The following is a 24,569-nucleotide window of genomic DNA, read 5'->3' on the forward strand; positions in this document are numbered from 1 at the left end:
GAGTTTTTGAACCTTTGCAAAGGTTTTTAGACACAAGACAATCTCCTAAATACAGCATTAGTAAAGTTCAATGTGACCGTGGTCATACATCTCTTTCATGTGTCATACAGGGACTTTGCTAGCATGCTGAGCTAATGCTGAATGACGGCAGCGAGAGGGTTGAAGGTCTTGTTTCATCCGAGCAGGGTTGTTCCTAAGTCAGGCTGGGTCGAGGTCAGAGGTCAGGTCAGTGTGTCTGTTGTGGCTGCAACAGCACTCAGTCATCCAGACGACAGCTGAGCACCGGGACTCCTGCTTCCTCAGAGTCAGCCTGTGTTTTTTGTGAATGACCCGTTTCCTGACGCAGAGACAGCTCTGTTCAACAAACACGCGAATGAGAAGAAACACCTCCGTGTGAATCAGTAGCACGATATCTCTGACCAATGAACTCATTTTATTATTATTAATTAAACAGAATAGCTTTCGATTAGCATTCATTAAAGAAAAAACTACACATCGGTTTTGTCTTAAGAAACCAACCAACTCCAAACTAATTGGAAGAACATTAAGGTTCATTTTGAATCCGTTGTTTTACGTGTGCAAGAACCGTCTTTTTCGACATGAAGAAGTGCATTATTGACCTCTCATGGCACATTTCTTAGTTTTTCATTATCTCGATTTCATGCAGGGTGAGCAAGTATAAATAAATAAAGATAGAGATCGCTTCAAAGCAGCACTAATTGACTTCATGGCCACTTGGGGGCAGTGGAACAAGCTGAAAATGTATAATGTCACTTATAATCATTTTAGTTCCTATCAAATCATTGCATATCAAGCGGACATGGGGCAACTTTCTCATTCATTTGTCATTTTTCAAGCTGCCAGATAAATGTAAGTCTAATGTTAACTCTCACCATCTCCTGATCAAAATATATTTTTCTTTAGCTTGCTAATGCCGGATATTTAGTTTGCCAGCTTACTGTGTTGCTGAGCTCATTTCTGTTTGTCCACCATTTGGCTCTGGCCTTGTAGTGTACATTGGGTTTATGAAAGCTGCTTTTCTAAAAAACAAAAAACAGCTGGGCTGATGAGAGCAGAGATAAAAAAATGTTTTTATTAATGCAGCTTTGCAATTTCCAGTAAATCTTCTTCTATACCACAACAACTTCTCCTGTGAATTCAAGCTTAAAATAACAGTAAATGAAACCTATTTGGGCCCTTTTAAAAGCATGCTGTACAGCAGTTTCTGTCCAATGAAAGGAATAAATGGCCACCAAGTCAACTACACCCATGCCTTCTGGTCTTGAGATTCACTGCTATCAGACCGTTGGCCTGAGTTCGCCCCAACTGGAGTGCACTGGTCCAGCGTTTTGACACCCACTGGCTTTGGCATACTGGGGTCTGGGTCCTCTGTCGGGACGGGGGGGCAGGTGGCTTTGGAGGACAAAGTGAGATGGCACTGGAGCGCTGATGGGAGTGGGCGGCCGAGACGTCTCCAGCTTAGCGGTTCTATCGTTCACCTTCGTGTGAAGAGGTTCATCGGGCACATGTGTGAGGCCGTTCTTTGAGCTTTCACTGGGGCCGATTCTTCTGATTGAAAGGACGTTGCTGTCCTCCGTCTGGGTTGTCGTAGTATCCACACTGCTTTGCTCCTCTTTACTCACCTCCTCCATCAACGGCTCCCTTCTCCTCCTCCACGTCACCATCGCCTTCACGGAGCTCACCAGGTCCACCAAACTCAGCAGGACGGACAGGGAGGCCACGGCCAGCATGAAGTTGAGCATCAAGGTCTTCTCCGTTGGTCTGGAGATGTAGCACTCGACGCCGGATGTGCAGGGAGCCTCGTAGCAGAGGAAGCTCCTGGGAACGGACAAACCGAAGAGGAAAAACTGGCCCGCGCCAAAAACCACTTCCAGAAGGATGCGTAGGATCACAACCAGGAAGTAAGCGCAGTAGAAGCGCGGCGCTCCCCGCTCACGCGGGAGGTCGTGAAGTGGGGCTTTGTGCAGGGACAGTTCTCTCGAGGAGCTCGAGTTCTCAAGGGTGAACGGCGACCCTCCTCGACTCCCGTCGCAGTAGAAACCTCCAACAAAGGGATGCGACAACACGTTGTGCACGACGTAGGTTGCGAACAGCACGTGGGGAAGACAGAGGAGAATGAGGTGGAGGAGCCAGAGACGGAGGACGGACACGGGGGCAAATACGTCAAAGCACACGTTGGAGCAGCATGGCTGGATGGTGTTGCAGATGAACCGGTCCTGCTCGTCGCTGAAGAGGGTGAAGCCGGCCGGCAGGAGGACCAGCAGACGTAGAACCAGCATCAACATCCACCACGTTTTGCCTGGAAAAGAAATGTTATAAGTTATAATCAATGATAGATTAAATGAGGATAGAAGAAGAAAAAAATAGGATTTATAGGGTGCATAAAATAATCTAATGTATGAAAATCATATTTTTTTATTATTATTGTGATTATTCCTAAATACATGAACATAAAAAGCAATAATTGTAAAATATCAAGATCATGACAAAATACCACCATAGTTAAAAAAATAAGTGCCCAACATTTAGTAAAAAATACATTGATCTTAATGAATTCTTTAATGCGCCTACACCGTAATTATTTCACAAGATTTAACTGTAATTATTTTGCAATAAATTACGGTGTTATCATGGCACAGGTTTAAATACAGTAATTCCACAGCGGCATACCGTTAAATTACAGTAATATACTGGCATAACTATGGTAAGTATACAGCTGTCGTTTCACAATAATTCACTGTTAAATCTTACAGTAACTTACGATGAAATTAATGCAACTAGATAGTAATTCACTGTAAATATATAAAGTTAAGCTAAGTTGTTAGCTCTTTACATTCACTGTTTATTTGGGTTAACAGACGTGTAATCATCGTAACAGAAGATAAACATCGGTACACTAACACTGCCTCAATTCTAATATTGTGAACTACAAAAGAAGAACAGCGTACCCATAAAGGAGACATTGTGACTCATAGTGATGAAGAGTAGATCTTTTGCTCCCATCATCGTCATTGTTCAGCGCCGACCCTGATGCATATAAGAAAAACCAGCCAGGACTCTCAAGAAAAGCTCCTTTTAAAACCAATCCATGAGGGAGCCGCTCCTGAGCCGCTGTCCCCTTCAACACTGTCCCAGAACAATACACCGCCGACCCTCACAGCGTGCCACTAAATGCAGTCACTTTGTCTTCTTACTGCTTCTCTCTGTTGTCTGCGGAGGCCAGGACCCGTGGAAGGAGCTATTCTTACCGGGCTGCCATCAAAGCATTGTTGGGATGTCGAGGCACCTGACGAGATGCTGACAATCATACGTAGACCGGCTTGTAAATAGAAAATCATAAATCTGAGTGAGACCGCTAAACGGGCATTGGGTCGATCTCAAACTCACATTTAGGTAATCATCACATCATGAGACAGTTAGCGGTTATACTTTGAGCTCGATGGCAGCTTAATTGTAATGCTGTGAAACAAAATGCTCCTCTTGTCGCCGTCAGAAGTTTATGAAATCTGCAAATCACAGAACCATGAGAGCATTTTCTTTCATCAGAAAAAACGCAAATCAACACAACCATAAATAATTCATTTCTACTCTTTATACATTATACAAAGTTCAATTGCAAAAGAATTATGTTTACGTGATCTAGTTTTCAGACAAGTGAGAGAAAGAAGACATGAACGTTTATCAGCAGCAATTAGATTAGAATTAGAATGTGTTGTGTGTTCAACATAATCATTTTTTTTTTTTAATTTCTATTCTTTTAACTTCAAACTGTGAACATCTCAGGAATTAAAAACAGCTGTTCTAACACAGATTGTTTTAAAAAGTTGCTGAAACCCCTTTAACCCCGTGAGCACATGCACGCATGAGTGTAGTGTGTGTTAAATGATCAACATCAATCACACTGATTGGCCGTGAAGAGGTCCGCTCGGAAATAAGGACACTGGAGAAGCAGCCGTTGAGCACAAGCATGGAGATCATTTTTATTTTCCAAATGCACTGTAGACGTAATGTTGTGATATTTTGCTCTATTATACTGGGAAAAAAAACAAAATGATCATTCTTTTTAATATTGCAAAACCATATCGCAACTGCAATACTAGTCAATATAATCACAATTAGATATGTCTTTAAATGGTTTAGCCCGAGAACAAATACGACCTGAAAGTACAGTTTAATCCTCAATGTTCAAATGTCCACTGGATGTCAGCAGAGGGGGGGGGGGGGGGGGGGCTTACTCTACTAAAGCTTCTAAAATAGAAAACTGATGTTTGATAAACTGCTAAGACACAACCGTGACAAAGTCCTGTTTAGACAAAACCAAAGTCTGATGAACACTGAATCAGAACTTCTGGACAACACGCTGTGGTTCAGCCTTTATTTCATGTTACAGCTTGAAAAAGATAAGTGGAAGTAATTGTGTGATTATTCACGTCCCCAAAACAGGAATGTGTCTGTTGTCTGTTGTTCTTTGTCACTTTCTTTGTAATAATCCAAAGTATTTATGAAGGAGCATCGCAAGAAATCAGAAGATTAAAACGTGAGAAGACTACCTGAGTATCGAGAGGTACGCTGGAAATACTGTAAACCTTGAATATAAATATTCACAAAAGGAGAAAACTTGCTAACACTTCAGGTATTCTAAGACATGTCAAAGGGAATAAATAACCGGTGGAAATTCCAGTGCAGCACTACTGTTTATGAAATCAGGCAGCTGCAACTGTTCACATGATAAAAGTAAAATAAATAATACGCTTCGCTGTTAAGTTGCAGGACCATCTCAAAGGCAAGTTACATCTTTTAAAATAGATACAACCCCGAGAAAACTCAACAGAGCGTCGATACATTAGGACACGGTGCTACGTCCTATAGGAAGTTTTCTCGAGACCGTCTCGCAGGACTTTCTCAGTTGGTCCAAAGCACAGATGATATAAAAACACCGTCCGTCCTTCATGATCAGAACAGTTGAGGCACTGTGAAAGGCATCGTGTGAAGTCAGAAAACCCCTCTGGCGTTCACTACAGATGCGGTTTCACCTTCTTGCCTCCAGAATCCACGGTGTGAAGGTCCACAAGCTGATCTCAGGTCACTGTTCCGCCAAGATCCACGTCTCGGTCTTATCTGGGTATCCAAACTGAAATGTCTGAACTCGGCACAGAACCGTGTTGGTATGTTTCCACTCGTGTGTGTTTTTCGGGTTTTTCTCATCCAGCCGTTGCCAATGTTCAGTATATGGCAGATTCACGGTGGTTAGGAGAGGATTGCAGGAACCCATCTAATCCCACACAGGTTGTCCGTGCTGGCCGAGCGCTTCCTCGCAGCTCTGCGTGCGTCCTTGTACCGGTCATCACATAACCTGGAAATAGCCTGAAGACAGAGGACATGGAAAGGGTTTCTTATGACTTCTACTTTCAGTATTGACAGTTTCGTTCTGTGGTGATGATTAAAAGAACACATTAAAGTGACAATTCAAAATGCAGAGCGTTAATATAGCAGCAAACAGCTATTTGCTATGTAAAGATGTAGTGGAACGTCAGCCTGAGCAGAGAATGAAGTCACTCTGCCTCTGTATGTGTTCGGTTTCATAGCCAGGCCGGCTTCCATCTTCCAGTCCCCCCCCCCCCAGGTTAACACTGTTAGCTCAGTCTGCGCTGCTGCCGTTGATAGCACTGTTAGCGCTGTTAGCTGAGAGCGGCCCGGCTCAGCCATTGCCACGTTGAGAGCCGATAGATAAGCTCTGAATTTCAAATTTTGCACATTTCAAGATCATGTTTTCCCTTTCATACTATTGTTTACAGCATGCCTTCGATGGATCTTAGTAAAGACACTATTTGTAGAACTGTAATGTAAATATAGCGTCTTTAAAACTATTCTGATTGCATGTTTCTGTTGGAAGGAAAACAAGAGAATCCTGATGGAAATCAGAGAACTCTGCATTGCTGTGATGCTAGGATGGATGTTGCAAAGTGAGACGGAAAATAAAAACTAGCAACGATCTGCTCAATGTTCTACGTCTTTATCTCTGCTTGAGATTGCCACCAAATTGTATCAGTGAGGAAAGTGACAAGAAGCGACGGAGTGGTTGGAAGCACCTCACCTCTAGTTTTTGCGCCTTGTCTCTGCTGAGCGGCTCCAGAGGGAAGCTGAGGTTGTTGGACTCCGACAGCGATCGCAGGTCAAAGTAATACTTGGCGTAGACGCTGGACGGCACGTTGATGTTGAACTGCAGCAGCTCCAGGAACTGCCGCTCCAACTCGTTCCTGTCGGAGAGGAGTGAGCTTGGAGGTTTCATCCGTGAAAAGATTTTTCTACATCACCTGACTGAACCGCTGGCCTTCTGGATGTCTCCATACAACATGTCAAATATTTACGGAACATCAATACAAGTCCTCGCGTTTTATCCAGCTTCTTTATCCCACTTTTTTATTCCCAGGCGATCATGACCAGTCCTGGTAACTGGAAGGTTTTAACGCCGGGTCAAAGAAGTTAAGTTACTACCTTCCAAAACAATAACAAAGAAATGAAGACAAAAAGATTTCTCACTCAATATATAAGTGCTCACATATCTGTTTTAACCGAGTGAACACGGACAGTCCCAGTCTGGTCAAAATCCAGTGTCCTTAAATCTTTTGTCCTTGCTGTGATGAAATCTCTGATTTAAGACCAAATCTACAAGAAAACAATTTTGAGGGATTCATCTTCGTCGTCCCCTTTTTGTTCCGGCTCTGAGCTCACCCCCCATCCTAATCCTAATATAAATCTGGAACCACAGTCCTACACATGAAGAAACCAATCCCGCTTCTTAAAATAAACTCACATGTCCTCCACGGTGATGTCCTTGAGGATCTGGCAGTAGTCGACGTTCCAGACGGCCTGGTCGTCCCAGACCTTGGAGGCCAGCAGGATGGCACCCAGAACGATCCTCTTCCAGTTACCCGGACCGATGTCGATCTCTGCGTAGGTCATGAGCCTCTCCACGTAGATCTGCGCAACAACGCGGACAAAGGGGGACGTCACTGAAAGCTGGCCATGAAAGTAAAGCAAGTATAGGCCGTGATTTAAAAAAAAAGACAAATTAAGAAGCTATGAAAAACATTAGCTGCAGGCCTAACAAGTGTTGGTGTCGGGAGGCATGCATCCACTCTTCCATGTATGACATCCTGCATTCATCACCGGCCTCTGAGACCCAACCGACACACGCAGACGACATGGTATTTTTTTGGATACACAGTCTCAGCGTCGCCAATTTACACACATCCCTGGCTTGTCTCAACACATCAGGGCGATATGTCCCCTCGGGCCTAAAACAGAAACTATGTGATGGTGTGAGTGTGAGGGTTTGAGGCAGGTCGCACCTCACTGTAGAAACTTGGGAAATGCTTTTTCTTGTTTCATTTTTTTCTTCCATGACACACCAACCAGAATGTACATTTGGGTATTTGTGTTTTATGTTATGATCCAGGAAATGAAGGAGGATGGAGGGAGTAAAAAGAATCTCACCAGTGTGACGATGGCGCACTCGGCAGTGAGCTGAGCGGAGCTGAACAACGTCCTGACAAACCGGTAGATTTGCTTCTGCTCTGGGTCGTGGTGGTCGTAGTCCGGCGGCACCTCGGATTTCTGGGGGAAGAGATGGAGGGAAGAGGTGAAGAGAGGAGGGAAAGAGTTGGGTATAAAGAAGGGAGGAAGGGTTAAGAAAAAGACATAAATGAGGAGATTTAAAAAGCACAATGACTTCACTGACTCAATACTAACAAGTTAAAAGGTGGCTAATCGAACGGAAATCTAAATAATGCAGATATTTGCGCAAAATGTGTTTTATGAAACCTAATTAGGTCTTACTGAAAGAGGATGAAGCTTCTCATCAAATATATCCAGCAGCATTCCTCCTCCTGTTTCCCTGGCATGAGATGAAAAAAGTGAAATTGTGGATTTTTAAATAACACAAATTTTGACATAAGACTTAATGTGAAGCTTCTCGCTGTTAAATTGGTTAAACTGCAGTGTGAAAATGTTAATATATCAGTGTCTGTAGTAGTACCCCTACCTGTTCTTTATATGGTAGTAAATCGCCAGGGCCACACTGTGAAGAGCAAAACAGTAATACATGTGTTAATATGTCTTTAATACACTAGAACTGCAGAGAATACATTTTATATCTTCTGATCATGCTTTTTACCATTTGATGGTGTTTTTGAGGTTGGGCTGGCTGACTGTGTTCTCGTCTAAGAAGATGGTGGAGCAGGAGCTGTATTTCCGCCTCGACGTTCCATGCTACACACACACACACACACACACACACACACCCACACACACACACACACAGTGACTGTTATTAGAGTGTACATGTCTTTGTCTGACCCACATAGAGCAGGGTGCACAGGGGGAATGAGAGTCAGCCAAAGGGACACATTCTTGTGTTGCATGTTGTTCTTTTTTTCTAGCTTCCTTTGTATACAACATTTAGTCCTTTCAAAATATCATAAAGGTCAGCTGATTTCGATTGGTAAATTTGAGGTTTAACAAAACATGGGTTTAGATTCGTGGAGAGGAATTGTAACAGCTGTGCACTTACATTATTGATGAAGAGGCTTTTTCGTTTATCTCGCACTACGGACAGAAAGAAAGGTTTGTCAGTAAATTCAATTTCTTCTGCTTTGGCAGCAGCAAAAAGACAAATACGAAACCCAGCAACCAGTAAGACACGCTGCTATCACAGGAGGCAAAACACAGCAACGGGTTAGCACACCTCACAACGTTAATTGTGGGATAGAAGTGTTGAGAGAGCACGGTTAAATAGCAAGTTAGAACGCAGAAAGGTTAGAGCTTCAACAGACAGAAGAGAAATGTGCTGTTACACCACTAGAGGGAGACAAAGTCACACTCAGGACTACTCACCATTCCTGCAGGGCACCTCTGAAAAAAGAGAACCAAAAACCTTATTCCGTTTGCAGCCGAGTCACTGGGTCTGTGACAGCAGGGCCCAGTTACATAGAAATAGTTCTGGTCTTTCCTAAATATAACATCAAGACAGACTTTACCTATTGCATGAAGCTTCCAGTGACTAATTCAAGACTGACTTAGATAGTCTGTCGAGCAATGCATTATGGGTGAAATAAGACACTTCACAGAAGAGGATGTGTGGGATGCAACAGCAAAAGTGACACCACATCAAAATAATAATTAGCTTAAAGTGATGGATAAACAGTTCAGGTAGTTAGCTAATGGTTAGCTAAAAGTAATGAATAAACAGTTAGAAATGATGGGTAACAGAGGGTGGATCACTTACATGTTTCCCCCAAAGATAAAACCAAATTTTGCAAATGACAAGTAACGATAATCTGAAGATGCTCATTCATTTATCCCTCTCATGTCAGACATCATTCATTCTTTGTTTTTTTTGTAGTTGGCTGAATATTCATCAGATGGCATATACAGGACTGTCTCAGAAAATTAGAATATTGTGATAAAGTTCTTTATTTTGTGTAATGCAATTAAAAAAACAAAAATGTCATGCATTCTGGATTCATTACAAATCAACTGAAATATTGCAAGCCTTTTATTCTTTTAATATTGCTGATTATGGCTTACAGCTTAAGAAAACTCAAATATCCTATCTCTAAATATTAGAATATCATGAAAAAGTATACTAGTAGGGTATTCAACTAATCACTTGAATCGTCTAATTAACTCGAAACACCTGCAAGGGTTTCCTGAGCCTTGAAAAACACTCAGCTTGGTTCAGTAAACTAAATCACACGTATGGGGATTATCACAATATTCTAATTTTCTGAGACAGTCCTGTATATGCCTACAAATTCTCTGAATGAAGAAGTCCATAAGCCTGCGCAGAAAATGTAATTATTTAATATTAAATATGATGCAATGCCGAATCTTATATCTGTATGACACAAAGGACTACATTTAACAGGAAGAAAAGCATTTATAATGCAGTTTTCATCTGCTTCAACATCACAAAGCTTGACTTGTCTTTGTGTTTGTTCCCCCGGCCTCTTAGACAAGCGATGATCTCATGCTGTGGTGTTTATGGCTCTAAAAAACATGTTAATATTTCCTCTGTCACAGGATGAACGAACTCCCCCACAAGATGCGAAAGCTCTCATTCAGATGCCCCCGGGCAGCGGCATAAATTAGCAGTCATCAGCTGGCCACAAAAGAACATGCTCTGGGATCAGAGGTCCAAATTATTCAGTATTACTCCACTAAAAATCTTTTTATTTTCACCCAGAGCCTCATCATCTTCATCATATTTCATAATCCTGTGTTTTTAGTGTGATACATGCATGTCAAACTAAGGCAAACTTGGTGACATTGACTTCACATCTAGTTTGCATTAAATAGACACATTTAAAAACGGATAAATCGGTCACATCCCATAAAACGGAGCTACTCACCGTCGTTCTGGGATTTGCTGAGGAATATGGTGCTGGCCCGCGGATGGTCCGATGGATTGTACTCCATGTTCAACTCTGGCAAAACACAAAGCATTCGTGTCACTTTGTGAAATGGGAACAATGATCAGGAGACACAGTACACTACTATAGTCATCTCCATTCAATGTAAGTGCAGAAACATAAATAGTTTTCTCTATGAGAAGGCAGCAATGTAACGTAATGTCATATTTACTGCCTCATCATCGCAACAAATGATCATGTTAAGTCTGGAGCGGGTTGATCGGATCGATACCAATGACTCAACAATTTCACCTTTAAGATTTCTAAACATACACTTTCAGCCATAACATGTGTTACATAAAACCAAGGTCCCCAGAACATGAATAACCTACTTTGATTTTAAGTTCAAGTGTTTTATTGTCATTGTTTTAGTGAGAAGAAGTCTTGGCGATCAAATTCTTGGATCTAAGGCCCGATCTAACAATGCTCAAACAATATGTACATAAATAAATATAACGTTATAGGGATAAATATAACATATAAAACAAAATATATGTGTGATCAAATAACTGCAAAACTAATAACATTCCCATCAGCCTCAGCTTTGTATGCAATGCTAATTAGCTAATGTTAGCATACTAACACGCTAAACTAAGATGTTGCATGTTAGCATCTGTGAGCATGTTAGCATGCTGGCATTTAGCTCAAAGCGCAAGGGTGTGTTCCGCCACGCTCACAAACACACCCAGGCATGATTCATGTTCCCATCGTGGCCTGAGGGCACGAGTCACATACACGTCTGTGTCTGTGCACATCTTATGAAGCACGAGTGGAGCACTCAAAATATATTAGCCCTCATCATGCACGCCAAAAAATGCTTTTGCTTGCAGGCAACAGTTGCAAGACAACGGTGGTTAACTGAAACCGCTACATCCTTTACTCTTTTTCACAGCCAACACCCTTTAAAAAACGGGTGTTCAGCGACGGCGTTCAGGAAATCAATGGACTCCAATCGTTCCACTGTTGTCTAAGCCTTAGTATTTTGCACTCCCGGCCTGAACTTTGCATTTGGAGAATTGGAATCCAGCAGCGCTCTCCTTCAAGTGAGATACATGCAAAGTGGTAGCTTTTGGTGCACTCATCGTCAGAAAATGCCCGGCATGCAGATTTGCACTGCCAAATGTTCTGAGTCCGATACGATATGACTGTAACAGACCCGGATTAAGAACCAGGATATTTGATCACAATGCAGACGTTCGGGGAGCGGCGTGGCCGATCATCTGTCTCGGCGACAGCAGCTGCTGTGGGACGACTGTCTGTAAGGGAATAAAATAAATACCACTGCTGTTAGCTGTAACAGAAGTGTGCTAACAAACAGGCTTCTCTTTCCAACCACCGGACCAGCCTGAAGGCTGTATTCAGATGAATCTTGCCGTGGCTCCGCATAGCAACAACATGACCTTCACCACACTCATTTTAGTCAAGATATCATTTCCAAAACCGCTTGGTTTTTATCTAATTAACAAAAAGATTTTGTTTTGTTTTTCAAACTCCCAGAGTAGTCTTGTTTTTAAAAGATTAAACACTTGTGACTGACAGCAGAAACATGTTTTCTGAATGGAAATATTAAAGCTAGGGTTGGTAATCTTAAAAAAAAAATAGTTATCATTCCATCCGACCTGACTGTCTAGCTATCCACCCGCCTTCTTGCTCATTGTGCGTCACCGGAGTCTTCCACAAGCTGTTAGCTTGACAGCTGTGAGTACCAACCGGGCAGCAACCTCCGGTTCTGAAGAGTGAAGGCAATGCGGAAGTGTCTTAAAACTTGCATTCTCTCCACTGACCAGCAGGGGGCGACACCTTTTGGTTGCAAAAAGGCAATCCACAAACAAAAAAGGGTGACGTCACGATGACTACGTCCACTTCTTATATACAGTCTATGGTACCAACGAAAGCCATGTCCAGTGTTTACGTTCATTTTGAAATGTTGACGTTTATAATAATAATTTCGGGGGAGTGGCTTTGAAGGGAGGCCTGAAGGGACGGACTGTCAGTGCCGCCGCCGTTGCCAACTTTCTCGCTAAATGTAACGACTTTTGGAGCTAGTGCTGCTAGCTACTTTTATTGGAAAAGAGTTAGCAACACCGCGCTGGGTTTTTCAGTTGGATCACTTTCTTTAAATCTAGCGTACTCTTGCTAGTTTCTCAAGTTTCTCTACTTTGCTTCATAGCACAGAATACCAGCACAGAGGGCTGTGGGACTGATGGGTGTTCACGGATGTGAGTGTGTACCCCAGTATATAATCTGAACATTTGTTAAGAATAACTAGAATAATAGCTCCCACTAATATGTTTTTTTATGTGTAAATGTAATGTATGTGAAACAAAATTGACAATAGATAGAATGTGAATGTGTGTGTGGACTCTTGTTTAACAGTAGGAATGAGAGTTTTGGTGAGGCAACCCTGAAGACACCTAAAGCCACTTGACAAACCTGCTGGTGATGATTGGTGAAGTGTTACAGAAGGCCTGTCTGAAACATCTGTGCATTTCACTCCCCTGACAAACAGAATGAAAAGAGCATTCTGGTAGATTTTGGTGTGTAAACTCTTTTGTGTATACACTCATTTGAACCCAAATTCCACCTGAACACAGTCAACCCTGCTTACACCACCAGGATGAATGGACTGAGCTTGGATTAGACTTGTGACAGTTTAGCACCTTATGCAACAGTAATCGGGGGGTATCGCTGCATCCGGCCGATTTCAACACGTTCTCATATTGGAGCTTAAACAGGAGCTGAGCTGGTGTTCATTTGGGGTTCAACATGAAGGATTCCCAATTGACTGAACAATGAAGCATTCTGGTCTAATGTTACACATTTATCTAAACACTTGCGAGGAAGTTGCATGTGCAGATAACCTGTTTTCTTTCTAATGGATTCACAAACACGAACACAGGCCAGTTCCCGTCACTGTGGAATCATTTCTGTCAGGTGACACCGATGTGTCAAATATATCACACGCGTGTCAAACAAGAGTCAAGGCTGCCAGTCACACAGAGCTGACTTAGCTTTGCACTTCAGTCTACAATAGAAAATAGCTGCCTGTGTGTGTGTTAGGAGTTTTTGTAAGCCTGTATGAGAGTAGCAAAGTTAAGCTTTTGAATGTTTTCTTTCAGCTTTTTTTCAACAGCAGCAACAGGGTTTTTTGGTACCCTCTGAACCCTAAAACCCGCCCGCGGGATTGAAAAGAATGTTTTCTTTAAACAATCGCCAACACTACACCGTTTGTCTTAGCCAGAAGCTGTAAAAAAAAAAGTCATTATCGTCAGATTTTCATCTGTCCAACATTCTTTGAATACATCATGTGCAACGAACGCTTCAGTCAGAAAACGAAACCAAAAAAAAAACTTTAAATTCTGCGCTACTCAGGGCAAGTAGGAAGCCCTGATTGACTCTGCTGAGACCAACAATCACGTGACGAAAATTCTGTGAAACTTCGACTAAACTGCAGGCTACTGATCACAGTGCGTTGAGAAGAGGAGACGCTGTAAGTAGAGGTTGTAAAAATGTAAATAGTTCAATGTATGAAGCACGTACACAACACAAAAACAACAAATGTTTTAACCATTAAACCATTATCATGATGTAGAATTCCCATAAGAGACCCAATATCTTGTCCATATGCAAATCCAGGCCTACCGAGTGGAATTCCCAGAGTGCACACCAGCTGGTGTCGAGTGTTGATATGTGATATTCGGCACCTCCAGTACACTTTAACGAAGACTCACGGTCAGCATCTGCACAGTGAAACAGGAGAAGCTATCAAGCCTACCTGTCTGCCTCACTGCTCTTACATAATGAATTAACAACGGGCGCACCCTGCTCTTAACGGCTCAATCAATAATTGCACTATGGCGTTTCTAATATTGTGTTTATTTTAAAATGTCCTTGAAACCTTTTTAATTAGGCAGCACACGGGGCTGCTGGAGGACAAGCGGCAGATTTTGCAGTTTGTATTCTGTGTCTTGTTTGTTTCAAGCATCTTGCTGCGTCAGTGTCTTTGTCCTTAAAAGTGGCGGCCTCAGCAACATGGCGCTGCTATCTGTTACCACAATCTGTTTTGTTTTGAGGCTGCATTAACCTTATCCAGTTTTCCCAATTATTTACTTTAGCTCGATGACATTCAAACGTCTTTCAGGGTTTTGTTAGATTTTCAGATTGTGAAGTTGAAATTTACAATGTACAGAACTTTAAAAAGTTCAATATTTTACTTCAATGCCTAAAAGGGCCAGATGGACAATTTCACATGTGACCTACATCTCAAACTTTAATGGTACCAAATCAAAAAATTCTGAGCATAGGCCTATCAATGATTCAGGGATTGCCTCCACACGATGAGCCAGCTGCTAGGAGCTAACGGTGCTAACAGCAAAAACAGTGCAAACAGTGCTGACAGAGCTAACATTGTTAACCTGAGTGGGCGCTAAGATTCCGCAACAACGCCATGGGTTCGGAACGACGCATCGCCGTATGAGCGCAGGTCAGAGCGGCGGCGATTAGCTAGCTAGTGGGGCACACATACTGGGACTAACATGCACACAAGTCCGGACTGCACAGAGACGCTCGGATTACAACACACACAGGGAGAATTACTTCAATATCTGCTCAGGACGCCATTGGCAGAGACGCAAAGTAAACTAGCCGGTGAACAAAATGGACCTTCTAGCATCTATGAGCCAAATGTTGGCCGGATTGGATGTGTGTTAGCAAACATTTTAGCCATAAAATCAGTTTCTACCACGCTTGCTATTAGTTTCCTCTACTGTATCTTGTGTTGAACTTTTACCTTAGCTAGTTTAGCCCAGTTGACGTCAAGCTAGCCTAACTTTCTGGGTAAGATAGCAATTACAGTCACAAATGAATCAAAAACATCTTTGTATTTTTTTTAATTCAAACTTTAGTTACGGTTCTTTTTTTGTATTGTAAATTATCAGGCTTTGCCTTCTGGGATTATTTCCGCCTCAGGAGCAGCTCTGCCTCTGGAAACTGTTTGAGTTTCATCTATAATGTGAACGTGATCCCAGTGTTATTGTTGGAGTCTGTGGATGAGCACGAACCCTAATTCGCTCCCATGCAGTCGACGAACATATTCATTGTTCAGTCATGCTTATGAATCTATGCTGGTTTCATTTTACAGAGACGTTTGGATTCCTTTCAAATGTGTGTTATGCTAAATCTATGGTGAGTATGTTGATTGACTTCTGATATGTCATCCTGATAAAGGTAAAAATGCTAGAGGTCTAGTTAGATGGCATTGGTTGTTGTAGCTTTGCAGGATTCAGACAATTTATGTATTGAATATTACAATAAGAATACATTTAGGTCAGAAAGAGATTAATAACGTTAGTTTAAAATTGTTGGGCCCTACTGCTAGTGTTGCACATTTGTTCCATCCTCATTATCATGTCACCCGTCAAACAACGGGAGGATGTTATCCTAGCCCCCTTATACTGTTTCAACACACACATATAACCACACACACACACACACACTGATCCCAGGCCTTGAGCGGTAACGGACCCAGCTTATACAAATAGAACTGACCTGCACACACATGGCCCCAAATGCCTGGTGCGAGAAAGGAAGAGCACTGATCACATACACTTCTTCTTTTAGATGACCATTTCTGCTAGTACAAGATCTTTTACTTATGACGGTAATCTAATTTTATTTCCAATCTGTATTTATGACGGGACCCGTATCAGGAATAGTTAATTATTATTTTTCCTTTAGCGCCTCTAGGTGGTGTATCAACGTATCCTTATACAACGGTTCACATGATATCTTACCAAAAGTCATTTTTTGGGGCGTTTTCCTACGAGAAAGCCAGCAACACGTGTCAAGTCTTTTCAAAATGAACTTCACAGGAAACAACTCAGTTAGGTTTAGGCAACAAAACTACTTAGATAGGTTTAGGAATAGATCGTAATTTGGGTTAAAATAACTTCCGATGTGCCGTTACTGAAGTACGCAAGTTACGAACGAACAGCGGCCTCCTGGCTGAAAGATAGCTGTTTGGGGATTTTTGTTTTTCTTTACAAAAAACACACTATGGGATGAGATGAGGAAAACATTTCTGATTACTTTTGAACTTGTAGCGGGGAGTGTTGAGTACAACTAGGAGAGAGAGAGAGAGATTAAACATTTGAGTACTACCTGGGTGTACTGAACTTCAACGGGTTGGACCAGGGTCACAGGGCCAGGTCGGATGACTCATACTTTTGTTTGTAAGCAGTCAGAACTGACACTCTCCTGTAATATAGTCTTTAGTTATGTAAATCAGATTGTCTTTTAAGTGTTTTCAGCCTCGACAGCTCAAAGCCAACGTGACTTTCTGAAGTGATAATTAGTGAGATGAGGTGGTCTTGGTTTTGGACTGGGGAGCAAATTATTCTCATTAATAGTCAATAAATCAAACGAGGCACCGCTGCTGTGAATATCCTGACCCTGAAAGGAATAATCCATCAACAACAAAGGAAGAAGAACACAAGTATCTATTTTCTGACCATTGATTTTGTTTTTTTCCAGCTCAGACTTTTAATAGAGCGGTTTCCTCTCTGCCAACGTGGTGAGCGGAGCCAGTCTGCTGCCCCTGGTGAAACACATGGCTGCTGCTGCTGCTGCTGCTGCTGTAAAAACAGTAGTAGGGCTTGATGTGGCTTCTACAGTGGAAATAATTAAATGCATTGTGCTACTTCAGCAAAATGCTGTTGCATTACTTTATTCCCCCCTGGACCAAACTAAACACAGCTGGAATCAGCAATGTGGTTAGCTTTTTGTTTTGATCTTTTAACTTAATTCGAGGCCCACAATTTTGTTGCTCTGGAAAGTGCTTTATGGCACACACACACGGCTTGTTAAAATACTGTACATTTCTCCCTTATTTCCACACCTGTGTCCTCTGTCATGCATGTGACATGCGGTGCCGTGATCTGGATGAAAAGGATAACACCGCGTGACCAAACACGTTGTTCGATGTGCCGGCTCTGAGCAGATGAGGAGCAGCTGATTAAAAAAAATGAAATAAGAAGAAAACAAGAAAGCGGGGGTGGGGCACTGTGCAGCATGAACGAGACACTGAATGAAAATGACCTGCCCATGTGTGTTTATGTACATGTTAAGCATTAGGATGCGCTCCGTCTGTCGTGGCAACATGCTTCATCCCCCTCTCTTCTCTCTGCATAAATGTCAACATCCTCTCTGTTGCTTTAAATATGTTAAATATGTTCAGCTTCCACGGCTCCCCACATCACCTCTTCATGATATTCATGATATTCATGATATGACTAATTGCAATGCAGCACTAACCTCTCCAGTCATTCCAAACACACCAGTTGTCCTGTTTGTTTTTCGGTCCTAACGCACCACCTGATTAGCCACCTATCTACACACCTGCTCTCAATTTGGGGTGAACGGGTACAGGTGAGATAAGGTGCCATTGTCTGAGATTTCTATTGAGGACAGAGTGTCTTCTGATCAGAATCATTTCAAACTGGTGCATTTCAAAGAGTATGAGAAGCCAAGAAAGTGAGAAAAACAAAGGTGGATGACTACGAGGAATCAGTTTTACATTTCCAATGTGAGCTGCACAGCCCTGTTCCTCTTGATCTATTATGCAAAGATGAAAGATAAGCCGTGTGATCGTAGATGTCGCACTATAACTTCACAAGTAAAGTCAACCCAATAAAGAGGGGAATAAACAAGAGCTTAAGTTCAAACATAAGATATCCATTTGGAAGTTACGGCACATGCACCTACACATCAAATAAATAACATTTAAGTTTGACATTTAGCAACTTTGAATCCAGCTATCCAAACTATCACAAAACAAGGTTTACCAAACCAACCGACTTTTGCTCCAAAACACTGGGGGAGCACCCCTCCACACACTGCACCTACAGAGAAGAGCCTCAGCTGATGCACGACGCCTCACAGAGGGAACAGTCATCAGTGAGAGAAACACAGTGGGCTTTGTCAAAGAGAGGCCGATCATATGACGGCTACGTCTCTCTTTATCTCCATCCATCTTCTACCTCCTGGGGGGGGGCCAGTCAGTTGGTGTCTCTCCATTAAACAGAATTTTCCTTCTACCCCAGCGTAATATATATGTCAACTTTTATATTTATATTCAAAATGTTGGGTTTTATGTGTTCACCAATAGAAATGTGCAATTATCCAACTACAGTCTCGTGAAATAGTCTATTAAGTTATACTCTCATTCAAAAAAGCTTATCCTTTCAGGTCAAAGAATGAAAACACATGCTGACAAAATAACTGCACCTTTCATGACAATATGAGAGCCGTGCAAACTAAGCTTTCTGCTGAAACTCTATGCAGCGTTACAGCTCTGCCAACACTTCAAGGCCGCAGGCCAGTGAAATTATTGTAATGGTGTTATGCAGTGAGGAGATTATCTGTTCTTAAAAAACAGAGGGTTCTGGGAGGTCGTTCTAGGACTCTAATAGTGACGTAATAGTTCAAACTAGAGAGACACAACTGTGTGCTGTGAATGCGTGGCGGGGAAGCGTCTGTACAGATACAATATGCTGATGTTTTACTAAAGCTGACTGAAGTGATACTGCAGTTAGAGCTGTCCTTCCAAAAATAACACATCACACTATTTACTCGCTGAGGTTTCCCATGACTCCTTAAATCCTGTTAACCTTTTTATGTGCGACAGCTTGTCCAAACAATAAATAATAATTCCCCTCTAAGCAGCTGGAAAGACTCTTAGGGACGTCCTCAGGCAACCTTTTTGCATGATGATTATTACGAGCAAATATATCTCAAACTGAACAAATTGTAGGGGAGAAATTGTTATTGAGAGCCAATGAAAGCTTTCAAGAATAAAGACACCATCTTCCTGCACTAAAGCCAAAGAAATGTCCAAAAAAAACTGCGACACGTTTGGATGAGACCTCCGAAGTTATGCATGTTGTTTTCATCTTAATAAAGTAACAATTCTATAAAAGCACATTTCTTTAATCGACAAAGAAGCATTGAGTTACCTGCTCCTCGCTAGTCGACTGAAAATGGCATCATCAGGATTAATACGCTGCTCAACAATCAATTGTTTGTGCTCTGATGGCATTTTTATGGCCATGGTTGTTGGTATGTTTGAATGGGCTTCACTATTTAAATTCTATTTTCTAAACTTAAAGACTGCACACACCTAAGACTGCATAAAATCCAAATGATGAAAAATAAGATTTGTGTCCCTCAACATAATGAGAAAAAACACAAAATGACAACAAGAAGCAGAAAAACTAACCAATCAGTTGACAACAATGTAGCAAAAGAATAAGAAAAGGTAGAGAAAATATGGGCACACCAAGAAATAATAAGACATTAGACAATTTCCATTCTTCTAAATTGTCCAAAGGATCACTGTGTTCATGACTTCCATCTTATGTTGGTGGGGTTTGGGATAAGATAGAGGGGGGGCTCTGTTTTGTGTCGCTGAATAGTTTAATTTATCACCATTGTTATTGTTAAAGCTCAAAAATGTTAATTAACTTCCATGTTTTGTGCCTGAGGACCCCCTTGAGAATGAGATGGTGCATCTCAAGGGGTGTATCCTCTAATTCAATTTTGAAATAAAAAAGGCAAACTCTTGATAAGGTGTACTTTGGTGTTCCATATCAATAGATTCATTGAAAAATATTCCCCCGTGCTCTCACGTAAAATCTATACTCCTGCCATTGCGTTGGCCATGACACTGGTCAACCTCTCTGTGGGCAGAATTGGCTGCCACTATATGAAAAATTCTACTGGGGTCAAAATTGAATTGTACTACATCACACCCATTCAATTAGCAGCAGATGATGTCTTTGAAAGCAGCGCGTCACACTCTAAATTGAGGCGTTAATTCTTGGCAACCACGCGTCCCCGGTGGCTGCTGCTATCTGCTCTGGCACAGGCTCACAGCTGCCTCTCTGGGCTTTCCTTTGGGAGGGGTGAAGACTCTTTCTGATGGTGCAATCCGTAATGAAAGCCCACTAATCTCCATCTACCGTACTGTCTGTGAACTAACATAATAGAGCCGACACATTAGACACGCTGCGGTTTCAATCACCGCGCCGCCGCCGAGACAGACGGCCTCTCAGCACGAGTCGTCTTCAGCCCACGTCAAGAAGCGCCGGTCGACTGTTAATCACCCGTCTTTGAAACTTCTTCATGTCGCTTTTTCCGCTCTGGTTGGAGAGCATCTGGCAACATATGCATCCCATTAAAAGTTAATGATCCAAGACTTTCCCAATGCCATGACACCAGCCCTGCCAAAGACACTGTGGCCATAATATGAAGAACATAAGCACCCACCATAACGCAAAGCACTCCAGTGCAATCACAATGGCATACAACATGTAAGTGGCATACACTCCTCAAGTTTACAAGAGGAAATGACATCACTGATCAATAAAACACAGGTCCCCCGCCATGCTGACGGTGCAGGTACAGGGATCCACTCTGTTTGGTAGTAGACAGTGAAGACATATACATATATAATATAATACAGTTTATTCATGTGTAATCAGCGCTGAAGGTCAGCAAGACAGTGTCCAATGTTCACTTTCAGTACATTTGTAGAGTTTTGGTCCAAAAAACAATCCAGACGCATGAGCCTTTCTGTTTTGAGATCACGTCCTGAGACTGGGCCAGATTTAGTTTTAACACCCAACTAACTGCAAAAAACAAGCCCGGCAGTCACACCTACTTTTATGTAGCGATTCGACAGCTGTTCGGAGGTTTGAACTTCTCTCTCAAGCTTTTGTTTTTTTTTCCTCTCTCAGTCGTTTTCGTCAGGAGCAACACCGTGAATGCCTTCAAGGAAAGGCAGTTCAAACGTGTTCCCTTCAGTCCCATTTCTACAACGTTCTTGAAAAGACATCAGGGAGACAGTGATGCAGCCAAGAAGAGCAGCAGGTTTTTATAACACTGTGTTCAATAGTAGAAAAGAGGGGGGGGGGGGGGGGGCAGTTATAACAAAAGGCTAATGAAGACTAATAAACGTCATCACACAAACACATGTCCGCCTTTGACCTTTAACGTTAGCTTTTTACTTCTGGTGATTACATTTACGCTTCAGAAATCATACAAGTAGTGTTCATTTGTGAAGATTATATTGTTTTTAGTCGAGGGAACCAGTGCGATGGTAACTTCCGGGACTCTATTACCTCAAGATCTAATTCTTAAATGAGTCGATATGTTGATACACTTAGAAAAATACGGGATATGCCCAATAACTATTGGCTTACAATAAAGGCAGACTTGCTGACGCTGGATTATGCGACACAAAATTTCCAATCATGCTGGCCTTATAGAAAGAGTCACAATTTCTGATAAAAGGTGTCGTATACAGCTTCTGAGAAAAAACATTCATATGCAATGGTCGGCTGTCGGCTGAAAATAAGCAACCCATTTAGTAGACACTTTCCAGTGTGAATGGGTCAATTGTAATGCATATTAGCGTGTGTGAATGGAGGGGGCTGCGCTCCATAGCTGCATTTTCTTTCAGGCTCGGGCTGAAAACAAAGAGCAGCACAAAGGAGTCTGCCCTCATGAACGGGACGCTGCCCGCACATCAGCCTGCAAGGACACATGGGAGTGAAAATACACACACATGACTCTTCCATGTGCCCGGCCGCACCGATGGCTGACATGTTTCCGCCGGTCGCTGGATATCGCAGGGAGATGAGTGTGAACAGAGGCAGCAGCGATATGAGAAGATTTAATAGAGCTCACTGGAGAGGTCAAGAGTGATCACCCAAGATTTTAAAAATGAACGATCTCTTATTTTGAAGGCTGTAGTGGCTCTATTAGAAATACTACTTTCTGCCCATAATGTAGTGTCCCAAGGCTACAATATACAGCTTATATTTAGTTTAATATTCACATATAACAGTGGATCTGGTATTCAGTATTGTCTTAAAGTTTCATTTTGTTTGCTGCTTGTCTTCTGAAAGTGTCCTTGTGTCATGTTTTGGTGACTTGAAGACATTATCCACAATTGTGTTGTATTTCATTCAGTTATTAGTTAAATCATATGGTATCCATATGTCCATACACTTCACTAGCAATCACCATAATACAGTCACTGTGTCACAATTGCCCCCGAGCCACATGGCCCTATGTAAACACATTGTTTGAGTGGGTTGACGTAACATATTTCACTCAATTGAAATGTAAAATTGCATTTTAGAAAGGTCTTTTTTGGGGTATAAAAATAATGTTTTAAATGTGTTCAAACACTACTAGATATTGACAAAGTGTGAATATAATATATGTATATATATATTTTTCTTATCAAAGAATGAATCATGTGTTTCAAGTAGTCTATGAGTTATGAAAGAAAATGAAAAAAAAGATATAGATATACTGTATATTCACTATTCCCCCCAGTCTCCCGTATGTCTGTGCGCGCTGTAGTACACCGTTACCATACAACTTTATCCCTGTGTTTGTTTCTTATTGTTCTCACATGTCATGGTGACAGCCTAAACACTCTTTATATCGTTACCGTCCACGTTCTCCCGGTCGCTGATGTGCTGCAGGTTGCATCCCGTCTCCTCCCTGCTCAGCTCCGACTCCTGGTGGTACGACTCCAGCCGGGAGTGGGTATTTCTGCGGAGCTTGGGGCTGGAGGGCACGCAGCAAGAGGTCGTGCTCCCCATCTTTCTTCCCCCTCTTATCGACCACCCCTCAAATGTGGCGTGGACAATTCCTTCCCGCTGAAATGGGAACTTGAAACGAAGGGTTTGCCAACTCCACCGGGGCGAGCCGGTCACCGGAGATCACCAGAGCGCACGGGGTGCATCCGTACAGCAGCGCCCACGGATCCCGGCAACGGTCGGTGTCCACGGAGTAGGCTGACGCGCGGGGGATGAATATGTCACTTCCACCGGTTGTAGCCGATGATTGTAACGGGCCGACCTGCCGCTGCTATCCCAGGCATCGTGTAGCAGGACGCATCCTGCTGCTCCAGCCACAGGGGTGTGTGTGTGTCTGTGTGTGGTGTGTTTTGTGTGTGTGTGTGTGTGTGTGGTGTGTGTGTGGGGCTGGCTGGCCAGCCGTCAGGGCGATAGACCATCAAGGGAGGGCTGCAAATCCCGAGAAAAGGTTCCGGTTCAAGTGGGTGTTTACACATGACAGAGCGGAGAAGATAAGAGGACGGGTGACACCAATGATTCCATGATGTATTGCTGATGAAGCTGATATATATGGATTTATTTATTGTTTTGTTTTCATTCATCCACGTCTATCTATTCATCTAGTCATTAGATGGGTTATTGTTTGGCAACTTGTGTTTTGCTATCAAATAAGTGAGTAAATCAAACTTCCGTAAAGCGCATTTAAATCTTAGATACAACCTGTAATAGTAGACAGATGATGGTGGACCTGTTTATGTTCATGTCGAGAATCACGTGCTCTCACGCGGATAGAGAGATAATAAACAGAGAGAGTGATATAAGTTAATATTAAAGGGTTCTATAGTCCATTAAGGAAAGGTTATGATGTGGGTCAAGGTTTCACAGAGTTAATTAATTATGCGTTGGGGGAAGGCTGTCAAAAAGGTGTGGATACTTTTTTAAGTGCCCTTAAGAGATTCTATAGTGTTGAAATAAATCTCATTGTCAGTGGGTGGACTCAAAGAAGACATCAAGTTGGCAAAGGACCCAAAAGATATATAGATAGCAGTCATTTCCAGGATTCTTTGGCTTGCCAACGAGCTCACCTAGATGGTTGTACTATTGGGGCCCAAAGCAGCAAAATATTGACATCTGCTGGTCAATCTATGGTATTACATTATGTATGGTTTTATTATTAAAGGTCCAATAGGATTTAGGGGAATTTTTTCCCCTGAATGAATCGTGCAAATAGAGATCACTCCTGGACTGCCAGGTGACATGGGTAGCGCTGTATAAGCAACGAAAAAGGGCCAGGGTTGTGTGTTGTTGGATGCAGGTTTCAGGCGCACTCTGTTTAAAGCACAATGAGGGCTCAAATGAGGCCTTATCCACGGCAGACATATGATTTTGTGCATGTTGAAGTGAGACAGACCTCTTTTATCTAGAA

The 24,569-nt window shown here is 42.3% G+C and overlaps 2 protein-coding genes across 4 annotated transcripts; both read right to left on the bottom strand.

Annotated features, from left to right (window-relative positions):
• Window positions 1–256: 256 nt before the first annotated feature.
• LOC306706007 (gap junction delta-4 protein-like) lies at window positions 257–3,033 on the bottom strand (the record flags this gene model as incomplete). Its single annotated transcript, XM_079172921.1, has 3 exons — window positions 257–354; window positions 1,361–2,320; window positions 2,970–3,033. 3 exons carry the CDS (start codon window positions 3,031–3,033, stop codon window positions 257–259), a joined length of 1,122 nt encoding a protein of 373 aa, XP_079029047.1.
• A 2,235-nt stretch (window positions 3,034–5,268) lies between these two features.
• Window positions 5,269–23,167, bottom strand: LOC306706750 (cyclin-Y-like; the record flags this gene model as incomplete). Of its 3 annotated transcripts, XM_079173932.1 has the most annotated exons (11): window positions 5,269–5,385; window positions 6,116–6,278; window positions 6,836–7,002; window positions 7,519–7,638; window positions 7,861–7,918; window positions 8,066–8,101; window positions 8,198–8,292; window positions 8,594–8,628; window positions 8,917–8,934; window positions 10,434–10,508; window positions 23,014–23,167. In XM_079173932.1, the coding sequence occupies 11 exons, from the start codon at window positions 23,165–23,167 to the stop codon at window positions 5,269–5,271; spliced, it is 1,038 nt and encodes a 345-aa protein (XP_079030058.1). The 3 variants fall into 3 exon arrangements, with proteins under 3 accessions (XP_079030058.1, XP_079030057.1, XP_079030059.1); XM_079173931.1 differs by lacking the exon at window positions 8,917–8,934; XM_079173933.1 differs by lacking the exons at window positions 8,917–8,934; window positions 10,434–10,508.
• Window positions 23,168–24,569: the final 1,402 nt, after the last annotated feature.

The sequence above is a fragment of the Pholis gunnellus genome, assembly GCF_910591455.1.
Source record: "Pholis gunnellus genome assembly, chromosome: 14".
Classification (NCBI taxonomy): Eukaryota; Metazoa; Chordata; class Actinopteri; order Perciformes; family Pholidae; genus Pholis; species Pholis gunnellus.